This window comes from Salmo salar, chromosome ssa20 (assembly GCF_905237065.1).
Source record: "Salmo salar chromosome ssa20, Ssal_v3.1, whole genome shotgun sequence".
NCBI lineage: Eukaryota > Metazoa > Chordata > Actinopteri > Salmoniformes > Salmonidae > Salmo > Salmo salar.
This window is the reverse complement of record NC_059461.1, coordinates 88886556-88889153: the sequence shown is the minus strand read 5'-3', so window position 1 is coordinate 88889153 and position 2598 is coordinate 88886556. Positions and strand designations below refer to the sequence as shown.

At 44.0% G+C, this 2598-nt stretch overlaps 1 protein-coding gene across 1 annotated transcript; it reads right to left on the bottom strand.

Moving 5' to 3' along the window:
• Positions 1-693: 693 nt before the first annotated feature.
• LOC123729299 (zona pellucida-like domain-containing protein 1) lies at positions 694-2598 on the bottom strand. The gene has a single exon (XM_045704088.1). It carries the CDS (start codon positions 2157-2159, stop codon positions 960-962), a length of 1200 nt encoding a protein of 399 aa, XP_045560044.1. The 5' UTR covers positions 2160-2598; the 3' UTR covers positions 694-959.

Here is a 2598-nt window from a genome sequence, read left to right as displayed (position 1 = left end):
CTGTAATAGCGTCTTTACATAAACACAGCACTAGCTAAGCCTGTAATAGCGTCTTTACATAAACACAGCACTAGCTAAGCCTGTAATAGTCTTTACATAAACACAGCACTAGCTAAGCCTGTAATAGCGTCTTTACATAAACACAGCACTCGCTAAGCCTGTAATAGAGTCTTTACATAAACACAGCACTAGCGAAGCCTGTAATAGAGTCTTTACATAAACACAGCACTAGCTAAGCCTGTAATAGTCTTTACATAAACACAGCACTAGCGAAGCCTGTAATAGAGTCTTTACATAAACACAGCACTAGCGAAGCCTGTAATAGAGTCTTTACATAAACACAGCACTAGCTAAGCCTGTAATAGAGTCTTTACATAAACACAGCACTAGCGAAGCCTGTAATAGAGTCTTTACATAAACACAGCACTAGCGAAGCCTGTAATAGAGTCTTTACATAAACACAGCACTAGCGAAGCCTGTAATAGAGTCTTTACATAAACACAGCACTAGCTAAGCCTATAATAGCGTCTTTACATAAACACAGCACTAGCTAAGCCTGTAATAGCGTCTTTACATAAACACAGCACTAGCTAAGCCTGTAATAGCATCTTTACATAAACACAGCACTAGCTAAGCCTGTAATAGCGTCTTTACATAAACATTCTAAAAAGTGCATTGTTCTATTCTTTAGTATACACAACATTAATCAGCTGTAGCTGACAAATGACTAGAAAAACAAGATCTCCCAAATGTAAAGAAACGTGAAAAAAGGCATGATAAGTTGAGATCAGTCCTCCTTCAGAGTGGTGAGAACAGCAGGTGGACACACACGGTCTTGAGCTGAGGACCCCATTTATACTCAAGTCAATGCCACCAACCTGACCTGTATTTAAAGGGATAATGCCGTCTGTACTGCTGACCCATATTTCAACTCATTCAGGTGGAGCAGTCAACCCCATTTAATGGTTGAGTGTCCTGTAGAAGACTGCTGTCATTATAATGACAATAATGCAGAGGAATGCCAGGAAGCCCACTGCCACCCCAAGTCCTGTAGAAGTGTCTGAGTTGTTGCTGGCAGTCTCCTGTTCTTTTATTGCCACACCTCTTTCTGCTCTGATGGTGATTGGAGTAGAGCTGATGGTTGTGTACCCTGTCACTCCATCTATAATTTCGGGAACAGCTCTCCTTCTCCTCCTGTTGTTACACTGTTTAAGAATACCGCAGGTGCTCTCCTCACAGAGACGGGTGATGCAGTGGAGGAAGTAGGTGGACATAATCTCACTTGGTTGCTCCATGAAGCGGAAGGCCGGGAAGGAGAAGCAGGCACGTTGACTCTCTCCGTTCTCTTTGATGACGGTCAGCGGGTCAACGTTGCAAGGGACAAAAAGGTTGAAAATAGTGGAGTTGTCACTGTAGGGTTGTGGAGAAACGGAGGCGTAGCATTGGTCCAGGAACACGTGGTAATGGGAGGTCAGGTTGGTGGCCTGGACTCGAGTGTAGATTTCGGTCCTCAGCTCAAGACCCTGTTTCGGAATGATTAAGGGCGAAATGTAGTTGTCATCACTGAAAAGATTAAGACTCAAAGTGCTGATGAAAGTACCATTGTTGTCCTTTACTGCAATGGAAGATGCAGACGTATAAATCTGGGTGTTGTTGGTCAGGTACTCTAGGGGATAGGCGCAGGAGTAGTAATACTTCAGCTCTGCGTTGTAAGTGACTGGCCCTGTGGTGGGATCATATGATCGCACCACCCCGCTGATGTTGACTGTCTGGAGGTTGGAGAAGTCAGAGAATATTCCTGTGCCTGCAGCGCTGGTTGTCCTGAAGAGGCTGCCACAGGAATTGGTTGTGTTGAGGGGGAATTCAAACCTCACGACCGGTGGAATCACACTTTGATCTAAGGTTCCCTTGCAGGCTGGGCCATTCATGACGCGGTTGAGGATAAGCAGGGACTCGTTGTAGCCAGTGTAAATTGCGGGGCAGATGAGGATAGCCAGGCCAATAGATTTGGTTCCACAAGTTACCGAGATGTCAGTGTATTGTGGCCGTCTTAAGTTTGTTCCACAGTCATTTAATTGTAGTTGGCTATTCTTTGCGACCATCATGGCAAAAAGGAAAAAGCTGAGAAGTTTCATTTTTGCGTTCCTTGCTGTGTTCATATCTTGACTGTCCTGCTTCGTTACAGGTGCTCTTATAGCCAGGGCTCCTTCTTGGGATAGGACAGAAACAAGGTCAATGTTGCTCTGTGTATTCAAACGATTACATTGTGTTGAGGGTGTCACGCAGAGAAAAATTGCCTATTTCTTTTGTCAATGTTCTTTAAAATACAGGTTCCCTTGGGCTGATATGATGTTTCATGGAGTGTTGAAAGTAAACAAAACCGTTGTTGGCCTCATTTTGACTCCCAACAATACCCTGTTGACCTTTCTCATGACCCAATGTGTTCATAAGAGAGCACACAATGGCCCAGAAGTTGAAGTTCTAGTCTGTTTATAAATCACATACACATGATATAGGTGGAGAACAGTGCCATTGTCACGATTGTCGTACGAAGGAGACCAAGGCGCAGCGTGTGTATCGTTCCACATTTTATATTAA